Source organism: Verticillium alfalfae, genomic scaffold, assembly GCF_000150825.1.
Source record: "Verticillium alfalfae VaMs.102 supercont1.16 genomic scaffold, whole genome shotgun sequence".
In the NCBI taxonomy this organism is placed as follows: domain Eukaryota; kingdom Fungi; phylum Ascomycota; class Sordariomycetes; order Glomerellales; family Plectosphaerellaceae; genus Verticillium; species Verticillium alfalfae.
Genome location: NW_003315023.1, coordinates 498,343 through 515,658, shown reverse-complemented (window position 1 = coordinate 515,658; position 17,316 = coordinate 498,343). Strand labels below are relative to the sequence as shown.

At 56.1% G+C, this 17,316-nt stretch overlaps 9 protein-coding genes across 9 annotated transcripts; 3 read left to right on the top strand and 6 right to left on the bottom strand.

The window, feature by feature from the left end:
• Window positions 1-40: 40 nt before the first annotated feature.
• On the bottom strand, window positions 41-1,795 carry VDBG_09835 (endoplasmic reticulum mannosyl-oligosaccharide 1,2-alpha-mannosidase; the record flags this gene model as incomplete). The annotated part of the gene is made up of 2 exons (XM_003000069.1): window positions 41-184; window positions 239-1,795. The coding sequence occupies 2 exons, from the start codon at window positions 1,793-1,795 to the stop codon at window positions 41-43; spliced, it is 1,701 nt and encodes a 566-aa protein (XP_003000115.1).
• A 950-nt stretch (window positions 1,796-2,745) lies between these two features.
• Window positions 2,746-4,314, top strand: VDBG_09834 (purine-cytosine permease FCY21; the record flags this gene model as incomplete). The annotated part of the gene is made up of 2 exons (XM_003000068.1): window positions 2,746-2,984; window positions 3,048-4,314. 2 exons carry the CDS (start codon window positions 2,746-2,748, stop codon window positions 4,312-4,314), a joined length of 1,506 nt encoding a protein of 501 aa, XP_003000114.1.
• Window positions 4,315-5,088: 774 nt separating this feature from the next.
• On the top strand, window positions 5,089-6,797 carry VDBG_09833 (conserved hypothetical protein; the record flags this gene model as incomplete). Its single annotated transcript, XM_003000067.1, has 2 exons — window positions 5,089-5,652; window positions 5,709-6,797. The coding sequence occupies 2 exons, from the start codon at window positions 5,089-5,091 to the stop codon at window positions 6,795-6,797; spliced, it is 1,653 nt and encodes a 550-aa protein (XP_003000113.1).
• A 126-nt stretch (window positions 6,798-6,923) lies between these two features.
• VDBG_09832 (protein-L-isoaspartate(D-aspartate) O-methyltransferase) lies at window positions 6,924-7,841 on the bottom strand (the record flags this gene model as incomplete). Its single annotated transcript, XM_003000066.1, has 4 exons — window positions 6,924-6,966; window positions 7,041-7,148; window positions 7,205-7,662; window positions 7,740-7,841. 4 exons carry the CDS (start codon window positions 7,839-7,841, stop codon window positions 6,924-6,926), a joined length of 711 nt encoding a protein of 236 aa, XP_003000112.1.
• Window positions 7,842-8,169: 328 nt separating this feature from the next.
• Window positions 8,170-9,364, bottom strand: VDBG_09831 (metal homeostatis protein BSD2; the record flags this gene model as incomplete). The annotated part of the gene is made up of 3 exons (XM_003000065.1): window positions 8,170-8,839; window positions 8,893-9,291; window positions 9,344-9,364. The coding sequence occupies 3 exons, from the start codon at window positions 9,362-9,364 to the stop codon at window positions 8,264-8,266; spliced, it is 996 nt and encodes a 331-aa protein (XP_003000111.1).
• Window positions 9,365-10,320: 956 nt separating this feature from the next.
• VDBG_09830 (conserved hypothetical protein) lies at window positions 10,321-10,801 on the top strand (the record flags this gene model as incomplete). Its single annotated transcript, XM_003000064.1, has 3 exons — window positions 10,321-10,338; window positions 10,401-10,601; window positions 10,658-10,801. 3 exons carry the CDS (start codon window positions 10,321-10,323, stop codon window positions 10,799-10,801), a joined length of 363 nt encoding a protein of 120 aa, XP_003000110.1.
• A 201-nt stretch (window positions 10,802-11,002) lies between these two features.
• VDBG_09829 (tricarboxylate transport protein) lies at window positions 11,003-12,117 on the bottom strand (the record flags this gene model as incomplete). Its single annotated transcript, XM_003000063.1, has 5 exons — window positions 11,003-11,504; window positions 11,556-11,703; window positions 11,759-11,890; window positions 11,941-11,961; window positions 12,012-12,117. 5 exons carry the CDS (start codon window positions 12,115-12,117, stop codon window positions 11,003-11,005), a joined length of 909 nt encoding a protein of 302 aa, XP_003000109.1.
• Window positions 12,118-13,391: 1,274 nt separating this feature from the next.
• VDBG_09828 (conserved hypothetical protein) lies at window positions 13,392-14,213 on the bottom strand (the record flags this gene model as incomplete). Its single annotated transcript, XM_003000062.1, has 1 exon — window positions 13,392-14,213. The coding sequence occupies one exon, from the start codon at window positions 14,211-14,213 to the stop codon at window positions 13,392-13,394; it is 822 nt and encodes a 273-aa protein (XP_003000108.1).
• A 485-nt stretch (window positions 14,214-14,698) lies between these two features.
• Window positions 14,699-14,905, bottom strand: VDBG_09827 (conserved hypothetical protein; the record flags this gene model as incomplete). Its single annotated transcript, XM_003000061.1, has 1 exon — window positions 14,699-14,905. The coding sequence occupies one exon, from the start codon at window positions 14,903-14,905 to the stop codon at window positions 14,699-14,701; it is 207 nt and encodes a 68-aa protein (XP_003000107.1).
• Between the last annotated feature and the right edge of the window lie 2,411 nt (window positions 14,906-17,316).

The following is a 17,316-nucleotide window of genomic DNA, read 5'->3' as shown; positions in this document are numbered from 1 at the left end:
AATATAATTGTAAAGTGTTTCATCGTGAGTGATCCGAGTTCTATCCTGGTTTCGATTCTACGGGCCTTCCTGGTCTTCGGAAAGGGTGCGCCTCGGTATTAAAGACGTAGTCGTCGAGGCTAATGAGGTCCTCTGGTGAGAACAGTAGGTAAAAGTATTTTAATGTTTCGGCCGTCCAAAAGCTCTGCGATAGAATCAGCATCAAAGAACAAGAGATGAACAGTCATAGTACTCCTACCTCCATTGAGTCCAGCTTCTGGGTGTCGCCGTTCACCATCACGTCAGCAATGGCTGAGTAGGCGAACTCAGTTTTCGTGGCCTTGTCGATAGCCATGAACATTTGTTGCCCTAGACGCCTCCACTCGGCATCGCCTGTCATGCGGTACAGCAAGAAGACACTTTCAATGGCCTCTGGTCGCAGGATATACCGCGGATCGCGGGCATGGGTGAAACCTTTTGGCAAACCAGGCGCGGGCTGGTCGTCTCGGAGGTTGTCGCGCCACTTTGCTTCGTCCCATTGACATCCCTCAAGCGACTTACAGGGAACGACACCGAAAATCTCGGGCATGATGCCCGTGGGGAACGCGGAATACCCCCAAGCACATCCCCTGGCGAGACGCTTGCCTATGGACACGTGCTCAGGGATGCCGAACAGCTTGCCACCGAGCGCAAACATGCCACCAACAAAGCACGTCAGGTGCTGCGTTTCGGGGTTGCGTCGCACCTTGCCAGGTTCGTCCACAAAAGCGGTGCCCACGAACAAGATGTCAGCTCCGTCTGGAACCATGGGCCTTATGAGAAGGTATGATTCGACAACGTCCATGGCGTCGCGGTACATCTTCTCGTAGGACGCGTCGAGACCCCCTAGCAGAGCATACATCTTAGGGAGGTACTCGTACAAAGAGTCGGCCAGAGCTCCCAGAGTAAATTCGTTGTACACATCGACCGTCTCTTCGCGAAAGTTGATCAGCGCCGGCCACATGCCCGGTAGGCGGCTCGAATGCTGGGTGCGACCCAGGAAGAGCTTGACGCGCTCAATGGCATCAAAGTATTTTGTGTCGCCTGTAAGCTGAGAGAGGCGAGTGAATTCGAGGGACAGCGAGCAGGGAGAAGCTGAGGGGTCTGAAGTGCCGGCGATGAGACGGCCGTGCTTGGCTAATTCAAAATCGAGCCAGAAAGGTGGCAGGCGGTTTGGAGTATCAAAGGAGGCGTAGAGCATGTCCCCAAGCTCGACAGCCTTAAAAAGGAGACGCGCGTCGTTGGACAGGTCGTAGGCGCTCAGCATGCCGCCAAGGTGTCTGATGGTCGTCTCAAACACGTTGGCAGCGGTTTCGGTCGTGTTGGCCCAGTCGAGGCGGGCAACGACGGCGACGGCCTGATCAAACTCAGTCTCGAGACCCATGATCCAGAGAGTGTCTAGAGAGTCGACGAGCGTAGCAGCCCATCCGCCAAAGGTGTTTCGCCCGGCAGCCGAGACGGGAACCAGCTCGTCAAACTGCCAGGCGTACTTCTTGTAGCTCGCCCAGCATTTCTGAAAGGCCCTCCTCACTTGTTCAGCTAGGGCATCGGCGGCAAGGTGGGCTTCGTCGGCAATATCGGAGGTTCGTGCAAAGTCGTGCTGCACGCGAGGCAGGTTCTTCGGTTGGCCGGCCGGCAGAGGGTGCATGGAAGAGGGTGCCACAGCGTGGGTGTGGACGTGCTGGCTCCAGTCGAAGCTACTCCTGACGACATAGGAACCAGAGCGCAGGATGAAGAAGATGGTCAGGGCGAGGAGGAGAAAGGCGGCGATGGCCATAAGGCGCCTCGACCGGCGACGGGACCTGTAGGAAACCGCCATGAGGAGGGAGGAGGTGGTCGGACGGATGGCATTCTGGGGGACCTGGAAATTGGGAGGACGGGGGTTTCCTCGATCAACAGGACCCGACCGACGCGTGGAGGTTTGCATGGGCAGTGGCAGGTGCAGGCGCTGGCACTGGCACACGCGCTCGAAGCTCAGCCTACCCGTCTTGGTTGGCAGCTATTAGGGGGTGCTTGGTTAGTGAGCTCTCCCAGTCCACAGTGGCACGTGGGGGCCGCTTCGACGCCAGACGCCACGCAGCCTTGTTCAGCCACACGCACAGCAAATATTGGGCAAGTCGGTGTAGAGAGGGGAGGGCTGGCAGACACTGGCCCATAACATCAGAACACCAAAAGAATCATCAAGAAGCAGTTCTAGATCAATATACCGTCCACACAAATCAACAAACCAGCGCCAGACTGAGTCGCGTAGATGCAATACATACTGGCCTTTTCACTGCATCGACTGCCCACTGGGAGTCTAGCTCGAGGCCACAACAACTACGGGGGAACATGCGACTCCCTGGCTTGGTGCTAAACCTTTGACCGGCATCGCCTTCAACTAATCACCCGCAGACTTTTTTCAGCGGGGTGTTCACCAATCGCCAAGCGACCACCCCAAGAACACCGCCGCCCGCCACTGGGTCTGGAAGTCCAACCAATAGTGCACTGGTGATGACCCGGCGCCCCTCCGGATCGCCTTAGCGTTGCCAGGGTCCAGACCCGCCGGATCGTCCCGGTGGTCAGGGTGACTCGAACTCGCGATGAGTCTTTGCGATAAGAAATCTTCATCGCCGCCCGCTTAATGTCGGGGTACTTGTAACTCCGCATATAGCTGCGAGCCACGAGCCTCTTGAGTCGTCCCAAGCGTATCTCGTTCTTTGAACACTACCCTTTATGATTACAGCCATGGACGTCGAGACAGCAAAGCAGCAGGCGCCTGCCGTCGCCTCGCCACTCGAGGATAAGCCGACTCACGATGCGCCGGAAGCCGGCCGTGGTACCCTCAAGACGTTGTTCCGCAAGGCTCTTGTCTCTGGTCGTGTAGAGGAGCGCGGTGTCGAGCCCATCGCCCTCGAGGAGCGCAACTCGACGCGCTACTTCAACTGCTTTACCATCTGGTTTTCCATCAACTTCAACATTCTGCCGTACGCCCCTTCTCAACCTCACTTCCACTCCTCACGCCCCGCAATGACTGACACCCTACACAGTATCACTTTTGGTCTCATTGGCCCCAAGTACAGTGGTCTCAGCTTCCGTGACTCTGTCCTCATCATTGTCTTCGTTATCCTCTTCGTCACTTTGGCCCCCGCCTACATGGCAACTCTGGGTCCCAAAACTGGCATGCGACAGATGATCCAAGCTCGATTCAGCTTCGGCCCTTACCTTGTCGCCATCCCCGTCATCCTGAACCTGGCCACGCTCACCGGCTTCTGCATCATCATGTTTGTCGTGGGCGGTCAGTGCATCTCGGCCGTCACTGACGGCGCGCTAACACCGACCCTCGGTATCGTGCTGATATCTCTTCTCGCTCTGACCATCTCCTTCTGCGGCTACAAAATTCTGCATTTTTATGAGACCTATGCCTTCATCCCGGCACTGATCGCTATTGTCATCGCCACTGGTACCGGCGGCTCTAAGCTACATGAGCGTGTCGAGGTCCCGACGGCCACGGCCCCACAGGTCCTAAACTATTGCATGATCATCGCCTCGTACATGATCCCCTGGGCCTGCATCGCCTCCGATCTGACGACCTACTTCAGCCCCTCAGCCCGTGGAGCGTCTTTCCGCGTCTTCGCATACAGTTACCTCGGTCTCATTCTACCAGCCATTCTCCTCATGACCCTCGGTGCCGCTATTGGGAGTGCCATTCCCAATGTGCCGGCGTGGAGCGCCGCATATGACGAGACTCTTGTCGGCGGTGTCTTGGCCGCCATGCTTGAGCCCGCTGGCGGCTTTGGCAAGTTTGTCGTCGTCATCCTGGCCTTCACTTTGCTCGGCAATGTTGCTGGCACAATGTACGCGGTCACCCTCAACTTCCAGACAGTCGCACCAGTCTTCTCGCGCGTTCCGCGATACATCTACGCCATTGTTGTTACGGCCATCATGATCCCCGTCGCCATCAAGGCCGCTGACGACTTTTTCCTGAGCCTCGAAAACTTTGTGGCTGTCATCGCCTACTGGTCTGCCGCCTTCATCGGCATCGTCCTGGTAGAACACTTTGTCTTTCGCAAGGCCAATTACAAGGCATACAACCATGACGAGTGGAACGATGCATCGAGGCTGCCGAGCGGACTCGCTGCCATTGGCGCAGGGTTTCTGAGCTTTGGCCTCATCATCCCCTGCATGGACCAGGCATGGTACACTGGGCCGATTGCAAAGACGACGGGCGACTTGGGCTTCGAGGTGGCCTTTGTGCTAAGCTCTTTGCTCTATCTCCCGCTGCGATATGCTGAGAAGCGTGTGCTGCAGAGGTAGGGGCAGTAGTTTGGGGCAGCCGAGCATCAACTGCTCACCAGGTGGTAAAATTAAATACTCGTAGATAAAGCTTAATGCATCATGATCGACACGCTTTTGTGAAATCAAGAGGGACAGCCCAAAATATCGTGGGGAGAAGCTGCCGCAATCCATACGGAAAGCCGCCAAGCTGGGTTTCACCTCGATCCCATAGGAATCTATCACATTGCTTCGCCTTCTTAACAAACACACCCTCTCACCTACACAACTATCCGCGTCAGCTTCAACCTGAAGCAGCCCATCTCAGGCCGACTAGGACTCATCTGTAAGCTCTAAGACCAACTAGTCACCCTCACAGCCGAGAATGGTCGGGCCGGCGCTAGCCAAGTACTAGTTCTCGCAAAAGTCATCAATCTTCTTACGGTACTTACATGATGAACATCAGACGTCGTTTCAGAGAGAAAGCTAAACGAACTCATGGACACCAGTGGGGCTCCACCCAACGTGTGCGGCAGGCCCCCATTCGTGAAGGGACTCGTTCGGCCGTGCTGAGTTTGTTTCGTCTTATCTACATCCTCAGCATTTTGCTCGCGATGCATCACGGAAGGAGAACCTCGTGTTGATCCTGGCTTTAGCCGATCTCCAGCATGGTGCCTTTCCTGTCTAGATCATAAAGGTTCTCCTAAGCTCCCAGGATGTTGGCTGGCCTCGTCCGAAGAAGCGGGTATCGTTCTGCCAATCTCTCACTTCACCCACTCTCTTCGCCGATTATTGCTTTGAACAAACCTGCACATCATGATCGTCGGTCAGTCTCATTTCAAGAGCCTGGCGTTCCGGGTGACAGTCACACTCGTGAACTACATCGGGCTTGTGACTGCCAACGTCATCATCGTTATCGTCTTCCTCGGCGGCCTGCATGGTCTGTTTAGCCCACTCGCCATTATCCTTCTGTTCATAGCCATTCCGGAGGTCAGCTTCTACCTTGTTTGGTTCCTCCCATACCGCTCCCGCCTGCAAGGCCACGGTCCGAAGCCGATGCCCCTCTCAAGAGGCCTTCGCATGTCCATTTTCAAGCGTGGTCTGGACCACGTTCCAGACGTTGAGCAATACATCCGCAAGTGGCATTCAAATGCTCATAACGATGACATTCGCCAGGACAATTACAAGGAATGGCTACTTTGGGCACTTTTTGACCGTGACGGGGATCTAGGTGACAATAGCGCGGAACTCGATGAGTACATTCAGTACGTGGAGGAGAAGGGCGAGCTCAAAATTAAAAAGGGTCAGGGAGATGCTGTTCCAATACGCCTAACGTTTGATACCGTCGAGATGACGCACCGCAGCCTGACGTTTTACACAGTAAGTTACCTGCACTTTGTATTTGTATTCTGGGGGACATCAGGCTGACCAGCCAGCTTGTTGGGCTTGCCGACGTCATCACAACAGTCATGTTTCTCGCCAAAGGCTTCGAATTCTACCGCCAGCCGCGGTCGACCTTTTTCACGACGTTTCCCTTTCGATTCAAGACACTTCTGTCCCCTCACGCCTCACCATGCGCTCAACTCTCGTATTTCCACCGCCCGCATACCTCATCGACGCATCGTCCTGTCATCTTCCTACATGGCGGTGGTGTCGGCCTAGCTGCCTATAGTCAGTGGCTCACTTCCCTACCACGCGATGTCGGCGTCCTCGCCCTCGAGATTCTGCCCATCTCCAGCCGCATCAGTGGCCCCTTGCCAACAACGCACGAGCTCCTCTCCGCCCTCGCAGCCATTCTCTACAAGCACGACGTGAAGGACGCCATACTCATAGGGCACTCTTTCGGCACGCTCCTGACGTCACCGATGCTGCAGAGGCCCGATATTGCAGGACGTATCGCCTCCATTATCCTCGCCGACCCCGTCTCGCTGCTCCTGCACCTACCCGACGTGTCCTATAACCTCACGCGTCGCGCGCCACGACCGGGTCGACCGAACGATTGGCAGACCCGTTTCTGGGCGAGCGATCCCGGCATGGCACATACGCTGGCGCGACGGCTATGCTGGCATGACTTTGTGCTGTGGACAGAACAGCTCCAGGGGCGACGGACGACGGTCGTTCTAGGGGGCGACGATAGCGTCGTGAACGCGGACGCTGTGGCGAGTTATATATACTATGGCGATGTCAAGTATTCGCGTCAGGACAGGCGCGAATGGAGGACGACGCCGGAGCGGTGGACGGGCCAGGAGGAATTGGCGCTGCTGTATCTCGAGGGGAAGGATCATGGACATGCATTCCTCAGCGCGGAGGGCATGAAGAGCATGACACGTGTAGTCGAGGCTTATGGGGCCCTGACCCAGACATGGGGGACGCGAGCGGTGGACATGGCCAAGTTAGAAGAGGGGTTGGAGAGTCCACCGATGGTGCCGCCCAAGAGCAAACCCGTGGACTCGATACGGGAGATGAGGATCTTAGAGGCCTCGGCCAAGACGGAACCGCTTTCGGGGAGGAAACGATGGCTCTAAGTGCATGGAGACCGATGACTTGATGATAATGCATTTTCTTTCTTACACAAGAGTCACGGAAGATGTGAGGCGGCGTGTGCGCTCCTGAAAAGAAAGTCTTGGGCTGACCGTCGTAACTTCTACAGACTACATACGGGGCACGAACGAAGCTTGCTCTGAGCTCAACACACTGCATGCATTTGGGCAGCCATGCGCAAAGCAGAGCTTTTTCATCGCCCAGGGGCATCCGTCAGGGGTACATACCTTACGCCGAACTTCTTCTCCTTGACCACCGTACCGTCCTCCTTTTTGTCAACCGTCCAAATATACTGGTTCCCGCTACCATCCTCATCCGCAACCGGAATGAACAGCCTGAAATAGAACATTAGCACAATCTCCGTCGTCTTGTCTAGGAACAGGGCACGCACCGTCCCGGAGACCGCAACTGGTCGACGAGCGTCTGATGCAACTCGACAGCCGCCGCACCCACATGAATAGCATCCCATACGTCATTGCCGTCCTCCGTCCACCCAGCTCTTCCGTCGCCCGTGCAGAACTTGACCCTGCCGCTTCCGAGAAACCCTCCGCCCTCTTCGCTCTTGGTCATGTTGCCCTCACCCAGCTGCCGCAGCTCGTCGATATGCTCAACGCCCACAACTGTGCCGCTCTCGCCCACGAGCTCCGCGAGCAGATGTGTCAGGTAGCCCGAGCCAGAGCCAATGTCCAGCACCCGCGGCGCCGGCGTTCGTTGCGAGGGGACGACAAAGGGCAACAACGACTCGGCGGCCATGGCATGCATGTGCGGGGCGGAAATGGTGGCGCCGTGGCCGATGGACTGCGGATGGTCTGCGTAGGGCGACTTGGGAGCGTAGTGCGCGCGATCGACCTGAGGAAAGCGTCAGCAAGGGACGGGGAATGTGAGTGGTGGAGGAGTGAGTGGTGGAGGAGAGGAGAGGCTCGCACCTTTAGAAAGGCATCTTTGACACGCTCGTCTTTGATGAGGCTGTTGCGCCAGAGGTTCTCGGCCAGGGCCTGATTTGTGTCGCCCGAGCTGCGCCAGGCCATGGCGAGTGCGCGAGCTAAGGATCGCGGGAGGGGAATTGTGCTCGGCCAAGCTTTCGATTGGGTTCGATTCGAGTGAGGGTGCAGGCGATCGCACTGCAATGGCTGTGTTGTGGGATGAGTCTGCCCCGCAGTGTTGATGGTGAATTGAGGTTCAGCGTTTACAACCTTCAGTCATGTGCTCTGACGGCTGATGATGCAACTCATCCACCTAGTTGAGGGGCAAATCGCGAAAGCCAACAATACATTTCTACTCTGCTATACACATCATCTCTACAACACGGAGAGGAAGATGAACAGGACATGAAATAATATCATGGAGTCGGTCTCCGGCCAACATGTGCAGTGTCCCATTCATGTGATTGCGAATTATCTTATAATGCGATGTATAATAACCCTACCCGAAAACGCCCTGTACCCATCCCTCATACAACCCGCTCCGTGGACTCGCCAGTCGCAATAATCGGCACAGGCAGGCCTCTGTCCGGGCTCTGCATCACCAGCTGCTCGTGTCGCCGCGCGCGCAGGAACTCGGAGATGGAGCGGATCAGGATGAACCACCCAACAATCATCAAGATATACGAAATCCAGTCCGATCCGCTCATGTCGCCGATTCCGCCTGCCTCGCCTGCCACGGCATCCGGGTTGAAGTTGTGCGAGTTGGGGTCAGGCGGACTGGCGTATCCGTCTTCTCCATTCATCGGTGGCGCGTTATCGCCCTCAGTCGGGCCGCCGCGGAGGTAGAAGCCATACTGGATCATCTGGATGCCGAGGCCGGCAAGAGATCCATTCTTCGAAGCGTGTGACGAGTGAAGGAGATATGTAAGGAGGAAGCCAACGAGCTGGAAGAACATGGAGATCATGGCGTTCCACAGGAAGCTGAAGAGGGAGCCGACCGGCATGCCGTCGATGTAGACTTCGTCAGCGCCGCCGAGGCCAGGCGCGAGAATCGTCGTCTCCCAGTAGGGTGGTGCTGCGTCGAGTGCTGCTTGTTCATATGTCTGTCATGTGTTAGCACAAAGCGGTCGTGTGATCGTACGACGTTCAGACGTACCGGTGGCATTTCCTCCTTTTCCTCTGTCGCTCGCTCCGGCTTCGCCATGAGGTTGGAGAAGACACCGCCATTGTCGGTGCCGGCACCGTACACACGGTAAGGTGTAGTCGAGGCACCTGATGGCTGGGATGGAGGGAACTGGGGTATCGATTGATCGGTAGGACTCTCGGTCGGGGTATCGGGACGGGAGGCACCGCGCGAGTTGCCGCCGCGTACTAGACGTTGTCTGTCGTCGCCTTCGTCATCGCTGTCGTCGCCGTCGGTATCAAAGGCATCGGCAAGGGTCGGATCAACGCGGGAACGTTCTCGTGAGGATTGGCGTGAGTGGAAGGATGGCGGTGGTGAGTTGGGAGTTATGTTGGATCGTGTGCGGGAATCGTCCTCGTCTTGGGCATGAACCTATATGGTGTCAGATGGCGAACAAGGGTCACATTCAAAGTCAATAACATACCCGCTCGTATCGGCTGGTCATGATGTCGATGGTGTGGGATTTTGTTTTTGGGTCAAGAGCAGGCTCCCTCTCCCCTTGTTCTCCACTACCAAACTCAAGGCAGAAGTGTCAATCGGCTGACGAAGTCGACGAGTCGGGTGAACGAACGCTGGCTGAAAGAAAGGAACGGGCGCAGGAATGCAGTATCGAAAGGCGCAAAGGAAACGGAAGTATCGTCGAGAGAATGATGAAGGAAGGGAAAGGGTCAAAGGGGCGACTGTGTATCTTGGGGTTCTAGGACGAAACGGTTGGCGTGGACAGCCCGGAACTGCGGTCAGGGAGTTCGATTGGGGAAGGGGGGCGGTAGGTGGCAGGCGGTAGCAGCAAGGCGGCGGCGACACGACAGGCGGCCATGCATGATCATCAGACAGAGAGGCCTCTCCCGCCAAGGCCATGGCGCCCCAGCCAGAATTGGGCAAGCTTAGTCAATGCCAAGCCCCGAATCCGAGCGGATCGAGAACGAGCCTCGCCACGACTGGATGCATCCTACCATGTAAAGCTTTGCTGCTTTAACCGCGTTTTGGCTTCGAGGGGGACAGCGGAACTAATCTACAGTGAGCCTGATCCAAGGGCGGCGAGGACACTAACTCCATTGACTTGTTGCCTTCGCCATGGGTCGTCTTGGTCCGAAAGTGCTGGAATGCCCCGCCATGAACCAACTGGTGGGCACATTCATGCGCAACAAAGGCTGACGAATCAGGGGCTGACACTAGCACTAAGCTCAGGCAGCCAATCAGAAGCCCCTGAACAGGTGCTTGTCAAGACCCTGTCGGAGAGCGCGCGCCGTGCTGGAAAAAAGTCCTGACGTCTGCGATTGCGACAGTGACCCTCCGTGCCTCCGATTCAAGTGCTATTATCTCGGGATCCTCCATCCCCCGCCCATCCCAGCCCGCCAAACGATGCCGTGAGGGTCCATCTTGCACATCAATCTCGACACAATGGCACGCCCCGCAAGCGTATGTTTGCCGTCCCTCCGCCGACCCTACCAAGATCGCGACATCTGCTGACGATCCCCCAGCAAGCCCTCAAGCACTACCAGCGCGCCCTGGCCACATGGCCCAAGGACGAGCTGCGGCCACAGGTCCAATTCGCCGAGTTCCTCAAGCGCGGCGTTGAGAAGCGTCTCGCTGCTGGTGCCGCGACACCCGCTGCTGAGCAAAAGGAGCTCGCACAGGTCAACGCCCTCTACAGCCTGGCTGAGGACCGCTACGCGAAGAGGGTATGTTCCCCTGGTTCACATCTGGTGTTCGCGCAACGATGGCTGACGATGCACAGTTTCCCCTCGGACCGAAGATTTCCAAGCCCCAGAGTCAGCCGACATACTTCAAAGACCTACTGCGTGAGCTCGAGGAGGCACCGAGCAGGACGTGGCTGCAGAGCATGTCCAAGAGGTTATCGGGCATGTTCCGATGGGAATAGAGATATTGTGATACCATGAAGAGGTCTGTCATGCAAACGGGCAAGCGGCACGAAGTAAACATGGACCGAAAGGTCACCAGAACAAGCGGCATGTACAACAGGAATGTACAACACTTGTATGATCATATATAAATTCTATGTCCCACAAAGACGCCAATTTTCTCTCTGTTCCCTGAAATCCCACCATGAATTCCGACGTCGCTACAGGTATCGCCCGTCGGGGTCCAGCTTGTCCATGAAGTCGATACTCTTCTCGTACATGGTGAAGACGAGTCCGCCACTGACCACCAGTCGAGCGAGACGGGGCAGCGCGCCGCTCCAGAAGGTCAGGACGCCCTCGTGCTTAAAGATGAGTGCCGCACACCGGAAGCTGTTTCCGTACTGTGACCTCGCCTCGATGCTCTGCATGCGCGTCTTGATGGTATCGAGTGGCTGTGTCACGTATACTGTGATCAAACCCGCCAGGCCGCCCATAGCAAACGTGCCCGCAGCACCGAGCTTCTCGCCGGGGGCCGTGTAGCCTTCGGCCATTTGCTTCAGCATGTTGTAGGCGCCAAATCGAGTCGCACTGTTGGCCGCCTGCCGAGCTGTCGTCGGCACGAAGCCCTGGAAGAAGCCGCGGATGCCACGCTCGCGTGCGATGATGGGTACTGCGTGGAGGAAGCCACGCATGCGAGGCTTGGGTGACTTGCGGTCGTCGATCCTGAAAGGTCAGCCATCGGGTTTTGCATTATTGGTGATAAGAGCGACGTACAGTGTCGTCTTGATGCTCTCAAAGGGCGTCACGGCCAGCGCCGATTCGGTCACACCTGCGCCAAAGCCAGCAATTACCGTCTTAGGCCCCGATATGTTGCCATCAGCGTCTGCCAAGAGCGTCTTGTACTGGTCGAAAGCGACGAATCCTGGATATCTCTTTTTAGCCATGTGCTCCGCCTCTCTGAATCCATAGCCACCCACGGATGCCCGCCTTGAGCGAGTTGCCTATGATGAGCGTTGTGCAGCCGGCGTACCACTGTGCGCCGAAGGGGGGCCACGGTAGCTTCTTTCCATCTGTCAGTTGTCGGTTGAGCTGCGAGCGCGTCTTCGCGACTATGAATTGTCAGGGTCATCATCACCACGACGTCAATTGGAGACCATACATTCGGCCGGGTAGGTTATGGCTGGGCAGGTTAGCTTGATATCTTCTCTGAACGTGCACAATGCGTCATACCAATCTCGAGGGCGCCCGCCGTCGAACCAGCGATAATGGAGCGCAGGACGCTGGGCCGCTTCTTCGCGAGCTGCTGCGACTCGGTGGTAGGCGTCGCGGTGGCCATGACGAGGATTGGCTGTCGTCGCGCTTGGGCCGGCGTTTGGTGTGGTGTTTGTCGTGGGAATGAAGCACGACAAAATCGACGTCACGTCAGTGTCCACCATTTGCATGCGCTCGCAGCTACCATTTCGGTGGATGCCGGCCTTCGGAGCAGACACTGGTGGGGCCGACCACGGCACCAAGCCATATGATGCCGAGGTACGTACCGCCAGTGCTGGCCCTCAGCGCCAGCAACGACCAGCCTGTGCCTCTCATGGCATCCGATCATGTGCAGGTTTATGGGCAAATAGAAAAGAATGCATGTCATTTTCTTGAGAAATTCGGGCCTAGTATGTAACTTGTTGAGAATTGCGAAGCCGTGTGAATCGACACAGGGTCCGAGATCGGGCTTTCGAGACTCATCCCTCAAACTGCCGCTTGCGAGCCAAAAGCGATGTCGTGCAAGGCTATCATGCGGCTCTGAGGGCTACATGGTCTTAGGGACTATTGCCTTTGACGCTTGGTGGCTTTGGGCCGTGACCATGGCGTCAAATATTCGCATCTTGAAACGCGGGGCAGCAACCCGCCGCCCGACTGGCGTCCCGCCATCTGGACAGGCATTCTATCCCCGGTCAATTTTTGACAGTCTTGCCATCTCCTGAGGCCTTTCCTTTCGTCAATGTATCCCACGCGGTTCCAGTCATCTGAATGATAACTTTGATGCGATGTCTCTCTGCCTCTCCGTTCACATAACCAGGCTTTGCGGTTCGCGACTGCTGCTTGACGGGCGGTGTCAACAGGCCCCATGCGTGATGCAGGAAAGGTACTCATTCGCTCCTGGGCTGGGTTCTTCGATACATCGAGGACCAAATATGTGAAAGTCTGGTTGCTGAAGACAATGTGCCGGTTTTGTGCCGCAGCTCGGAGACCTCTTGCCCCGAATGCCCATTGGAGAAAATAGCTATACACCACAGGTTGTCAAAGGGCATTCGATTCATGACGCGTGATCTGACCACTGATAATAGGAGAAAGCTGATGAACGCTGTGCAAGACGACTTGAAGGAACACAAGCACCAGCCAGTTTCAGGACACCCTGAGGCCATCGCTTAGGCGACGGCTATTGATCGTAAATCATATAAGGCATCAAGATATCTAGGAATCGGTACGATAAAATGATATTCATACCTGGAGAAGAGTTTATAAGTGCTGTCAGTACCTTTTGATGTTCTATTCAATCTCCAAGTCGTTCTTCTATGCTCGACTTTGACCATGGCATCTCTGCCGCCACAGGGCAAGATATCAGATCTCAACATTGAGCGCCGTACTCAATGATCGCAAACACGCCTTCAGGAAATTCTGTGCCGCCTCCTCAGTCTGCCAAGCGTCATTGTACGCCGCCGCAAGATTCAACTGCCCTTGGTGAGATGTAAGGAAGAGCCCAAATCCGTTGCGCATCTCTTCTCCGGTGATCCACGGCCTGCTCACGCGAAACGCACCAATTTTGGACGGCAGGATACCGTCTATACGGCCTAAACTCAATAGAGTCACGCCTGGCGTTGAAGACGGTTGTGGTCCAGGTGCAGGGTTCTTCTTAATCTTCGGGAGAGTCTGCAGCCAGCCGGTCCAAACAGTGGGCGCAAGTAGGCCATGTTCAGTGTCGTCAGCTACCCGACGATACAGGGCGCTGATCTCCGGTAGAACGTGTTCGAAATCATCTTTGGAGGACTTCTCGTCTGTCTTCGGAGGGATCACCAGGTCGCAAGCGAAACACGAGCCCGAATGGTAGGCCGTGACGGGGTGCTTGTTCGAATTGTAGGGCGCGGCGCAGAATGGCCTCAGATTGCGCAACAGGTCCCAGCGAAAGTAGAAGGTCTCATTCTTTGCGCCTTCAGGGACAAGATCTCGCAGAACGATAGGAATCACGGCGTTCACGGCGTGGGTGACGGTTGCACCAAGTTTTTTGCAGGCCGCGAGGATGCTTGCTGACGTTTGAGAATCCAAGGTGATGTCAGTTCGCTGATGCCGGCCAGGTGACTGAGCGCCATGTACAAAGGGCGGCGAAAGATAAAGCTTCGATTCGGGCGCACGCGTCTTGGAGAAAGCGACATGTTCTGCGGTCATCTGGGCGACTCTTTTCTGTAGAGCTGGTGTGAATTGTTGAGGCACTCCAGCCGCCGCGCGGTACGAAGGACTCAAATTCCGGGTCTCGGTACCATTGAAGTCGGGGATCCCATCTGTGACATCCTGCTCGAAGATGCGAGACGCATGTTCCAAAAGATTCTTCAGTAGCAACAGCGTCCCGACGCCATCGATTGTGTCGTGAGGAGCTCGAAAGACAATATCGCGACAGTCCGATGAATCGTCATGTGAAGACGGTCTGATAACGAAAAGGGTCGGCAGGCTAGGCGCTGGCGGATCAGAGTTGGCAAATTCGACACCACTTTGGCCGGTTGCGATTTCGATAAAAGTTGATGATAGCCACGCCTCCCTTTCAGCATCATTCTGAAGAGTGCGATACTCCCGCGTGAACCGCTCCGTAGCAAAATCGTAATTTACTTCGGAAGCGACCGATGGATGGTCATGGCGTATACGACACCAGGCTTCTCTTAAGAGCTGCTTAGATCCCTGTGCAAGCTTGAAGGCATCTGGTTAATTGCAGCGAGGCGTGTCCCAGTTATGGCAACCGGTCTCCTTCCCTGTGTGTCGTGAGCCCTGGCCGCCTGGGCCCAAAATGTCTCGACCTCATCGATATCTCGGTGCCAGATTCCAGGCGCAACTTCGGCCCAGGCCAGCGATCTCTGGATGGTGGACATAGTCTGAAAGAGCAACGGAAAATTTCGGCGTAAGAGGAATTCTATGACCTCTTTCGAGATCTCTGAGGTTGTAGACACGGTGGCCCTCTTTAAACCAGCTGGCCATACTAGATCACCCAGCCCGTTGGGTTGCGGAATATCTCAACTTGCTGAGGCCTAATTCTTAAGTCCGGATGAGTCGTGAACTTTCTTGCTCGATCCCCATTCAAGAATGCCCGCCAGGGGTCTGGTAGATCTGAATGCGGCAAGTCATTGTATTAGCGTTGTTCCAATCCCGCTGCTTTGCCAGATGTGGATGGGTTTAGCCAATAGCATTTTATTAGTAAGTAGTGCTGTTGGTGCAGGGGAACATGGCCCGCGATGGACACCGGAGTTAACGATTTTCGACAGGCGGCTGTGGCACCGTGTTTCAAGCATATCCTCTTGAGGCCACGACCCAACTTGAAAAGAAAAGAACGGAGGCAACGAAGTACCTAGGCGAGCATAGGTCTCTTCGTTGGGAGTTCGAAGCACAAGTGGACAGCTGACGAGGCATAATCCGGGCAGTGCAGGCCACGAAATGTAACCCGAATACGCGGCCAGTGTACATATAACTTCCACTGTCTTTTGGTCGGAGACAAAGGCCGGGTCGGCCTTCTACCTAACGGTCCTCAACCGCCCCCCGTTTCGGTCATCGAGAGCCGGGCGGAAAGATGGTGCTCCACCTACCTCATGGCCAGCCGGCGAAGCAGCCGTCACCTGCATGAAGCTTGGGCTCATTTTCTGGTCACGAGGCAGGTTTGGTCCAGGTAGGCGAAAGCGCGCCAGTTCGCGGGGCTGTAGACGACTGCACTTGCGTCACGTTCAAGCCGGTAGAGAAATGAAATGGCATCAGCCAGCCGAAGCAACTCTGCGTGCTGAAAGTCTGGCTGTAAGTGCCGAAAGCTTCTTCGAGTCACAGCCCACTGGCAGGCTGCCGAGCCCAGCGTACATCCCAAAGACTGGCGAAATTGGGTTTCTCCCCCGTGAGAAATCACTGTTCCGTGCGCGGCTGACGACTCAGGCACTCTGGCTCGGGGCCGGGGTCGATCCTCGGCATGACCGCGCCGCAAGGTATGTATATCCAGATGGAAAGTCGGCCTGAGGTCGGCAAGCCCGGAGGCCCGTTCGTTCCTGTTGGTCGTGTCCGAGGTAGCTTGTGATGTATGGCATCCGGGATTCACGGATAGTTTTCAAGGCTCTCCTTCCATTGCTGTGCCGGCAACGTGACGGCTTCCGTATTGCGCTCCGTCACGTGGAAGGTGAAGGATGAAAGGGGAGTCACGCAGGGGCTGTGTCTGAACTTGGTCTGCGTTGGGTGAGGTCATAAGTCTTACATTGCGAGCCCAGAGCCACGCCGGACAAAGTTGATGCTTTGTCGACCTGGCGTGCGTTAGCTGGAAATAGAACCAGCTACGCATCAAGAGAGGAGATGAGTGGGTACATTACGGTTGAGATGATGTACCAAAAATTGATGATGGACCCTTTCTAGTGAGGCGATCAACAAGCGACGAACCTACGACGATGAATGGCAAGGCGGAGAGGAGAGGAGCACCAAGCTGCCATTCTAGGGCTGAGGCTGCTAGGTACCGACCAGAAACATCAAAATGGTACTGTAGCACTGCACTATTGATGTGGCTTGAGGGCGTCACCCGCGGCGAGTGTGATGACGTGGCACAGTGCAGTGCAGGCGAATGCGCACAGGACACCCGCTGGCTCGGCGAGGACGACCTAATTTCAGGGCCTTCAGCGCGCAAAGTCATGTCCTTCAGGGGCCGAAGGCTTGGTTCTCCAGGGGCTGCTCAGACCCCCAAATATCCTGCCCCCCAAAGCTCTGGGAACCCTGGCCTCGGTAGGGGCGAGGCGGGACACCACATCAAAGACAACTCACGAATGGATCGCCCATCCCAGGACCTACCTTGTCTGGATTTTTGCCCAATACATCAGCATCACTGGGGTTGATCGACACGGTTATCTTTGTTTTCTCGGGAGGCGGCTTCAGGCCGTCGGACATTGATCAAATGGCCGCCTATCAAGCGAGGAGCCAGAGGAGGAGTCAGAAGGGGGGCCATGATGAGCACAGCCACAGTTTCCACGTCGCCCTTCTCAGATGCCCTGGATACCTGACCGCCAGATTAGGTAGGGAAAGGGGTCACTTAGGTAGCACTTGTTGCGCCTGCCCGCTCTGAGGCGCGCTAGGTAACGAACAACAGCTGAGCTGACGACGTGTTCGCCATCGTCCCAACGACCACGACCCATCACGGCGGCCGTCAACGAACAGCAGACCAAGAGGCCAACTGACGAGGGATTGGAGTCCAGACGACACTCCAGACTTCAGACGACGTACACCACCATAAGCCATACGCATGAACCTGACACTCGAACCTTGACGA